The sequence below is a fragment of the Lathyrus oleraceus genome, chromosome 5 (genome assembly GCF_024323335.1).
Source record: "Lathyrus oleraceus cultivar Zhongwan6 chromosome 5, CAAS_Psat_ZW6_1.0, whole genome shotgun sequence".
In the NCBI taxonomy this organism is placed as follows: domain Eukaryota; kingdom Viridiplantae; phylum Streptophyta; class Magnoliopsida; order Fabales; family Fabaceae; genus Lathyrus; species Lathyrus oleraceus.
The window spans coordinates 351,855,525-351,857,906 of record NC_066583.1 but is presented as its reverse complement, the minus strand read 5'-3'; the positions used below and the strand labels follow the sequence as shown (position 1 = coordinate 351,857,906).

The 2,382-nt window shown below is 38.6% G+C and overlaps 1 protein-coding gene across 1 annotated transcript; it reads left to right on the top strand.

Moving 5' to 3' along the window:
- The first annotated feature begins 275 nt into the window (after positions 1-275).
- On the top strand, positions 276-2,016 carry LOC127084604 (uncharacterized). Its single transcript, XM_051025089.1, has one exon. The coding sequence runs from the start codon at positions 680-682 to the stop codon at positions 1,823-1,825; it is 1,146 nt and encodes a 381-aa protein (XP_050881046.1). The 5' UTR covers positions 276-679; the 3' UTR covers positions 1,826-2,016.
- The last annotated feature ends 366 nt before the right edge of the window (positions 2,017-2,382 follow it).

Below are 2,382 nucleotides of genomic sequence, written 5' to 3'. Positions count from 1 at the left end.
TTTCTAAAATCAGTGTTGCTTTGGTTCCAAACGATAGAGGTAAATTTGAGTTGATTTCTTGTTTCATACTTACTTAACCGTGTAACCACATAGCAAGAGAATCACTTTGAATCCTAAATTTAAGGGGAAAAAATAGCATATCAAATTAATGAAATACCGTTACTTGCGGTTAAAGAGGATGCATCATCAACCAAACACTCTCTTTATTGCTATAACTTTCTCACTCATTCCTCACCTTATAATAATCCATTTCTTGAGTACATTACACTCTACTAGTACATATAATACAAATACATTACATTATTAGATATACATATACATAGACACAAGACTAAATAAAAAGATGAAAGTAAATTCCTAAGTTAACGCTATGAAGTTGCGTTCCAACTACTCTTTATATTCTTCACCTTTATTCTTCTTCTAATGCCCCCCTAAAAACCTCACTACCTTACCTATCTATCATCAATCTTCTTTTCCCATTCTTTCTTTTCCTTTTCATCATCATCATCATTGTACTTTATCATCATTCTCTCACAAATCAATGCATGCCAATGAAATGAATGAAATGAACCACAGGCGAATCAACCCATCTCCATAATCTCCCATGGCATCACTCATAGCTACCCACTACTACTACTAAGAAACCAAAAAGATTGATTTTTGTTGTGAAACTCAACTTATGGCATCCATTGTTACTTTCTTCAACAAGTTTTGCTATCTTTTCATCCTCATTCTCCACCTTGGCTGCTTCATGTTCACCACCGCCGCCGTCACCGCCGGAAAACAAAAACAAGACAGCTGTCATTTGTTACCTTCAAAGAAACGCAAAATCTTACCTTTATCTCAACCCTCTTCACCTTCCCACCCTAAATTCAAAACCCATAAAGCTCTTTCTTCTTCTTGGCATTTTGTCAAACACCTCTTCTCCGCTAAATCCTGCAAAACCGCCATCACTGCTGCCACCACCACACAAGCATCACCTCAATCCACATCAACCACCGTGAAATCCTCCCAACAATCGCTTATCTCGCTTGTTCAATCCGACTTGAGTTTCACGGATCCCCCACGCAAGAAACAACCCGAATCAGATATCTCCGCCGACAACAACAACCTGTTCTTCCCCCTGCGTAACGACATCTTCCCATGCACCGTCTGCGGCGAGATTTTCCAGAAACCCAACCTCCTAGAGAATCACCAATCCACAAACCACGCCGTGTCGGAACTTACCGGATCCGACCCGGGTCACAACATAGTCCAAATCATATTCAAATCGGGTTGGCCTGAAACAAACGAGTCTCCAACTATTCACCGAATCCTAAAGATCCACAACAGCCAGAAAATCCTCTCAAAATTCGAAGAATATCGCGAATCAGTAAAATCCAAAGCCACGCGAAACACGCGCCGCCGCGACGAACGCTGCATCGCCGACGGAAACGAACTAATGCGTTTTCACTGCTCCACGTTTCTATGCGAGTTAGGACATAACAGGGATTCTTCAATTTGTTCTCAGCAATTTTGTAATATCTGCGGAATTATTAAATCAGGTTTTTCACAAAAATTAGACGGAATTTCCACGCTGTCAACAAGCTGGAGGGCAAACATGTCAATTCCCGATGACATCGAACGTGAATTTCGCTTCATGAACGTGAAACGGGCCATGCTTGTTTGTAGGGTGATTGCGGGTCGGGTTGGATCCGATTCGGATGATGAGATGGATAAAACCGATGGGGGTTTTGATTCGGTGATGGCACGTGAAGAGAGTGAGTTGGTAGTTTTTAATCCTAGGGCCGTGCTTCCTTGTTTTGTGATTGTGTATAGTGTGTGATGAACGGTGATGATGATTATGAGCTTGATCGAACGGTCAAGTGATGATGGGTTGTAATTTTAATTTTAGTTAAGTGTTATTTTGTAGTTAAGGAATGCATGCCTTTTTGAGAAAGTTTATGTGCAAACAACTTGTGAATTAAATTGATATAAATCATATGGTATAGTTTGTGTGTGTGTTTTTGAGGTGAATCACTTGATTGTATGTGATTAAGGTTACCTTTTTGCCAAACTTATGGTTTTCTTTAGTTGAGCTTATAGTTAACCATGTGATTCTTACCTTTTTTTAAAACATTTGGCACCTCAAGAATTTTAATCTACTAGTACAAGGGGAAGAGACTTTAATAATGGTATTTTATAAGTTTATTATCTTATCTTTTTTGGTTTACATCTTGTTCCCATGATTTATTTTAGTTCTTTAATATAAAAAAAATTATCTGAGTTCCCTAATTATAGAAATTGGAACACTAGCTAGAATGCCACATGGATTAAACCGGAAAAATCTGTCACTAAACCTATTCTTTTGACTTTTAACTGTTGTTCTTTATTTTCATCCTC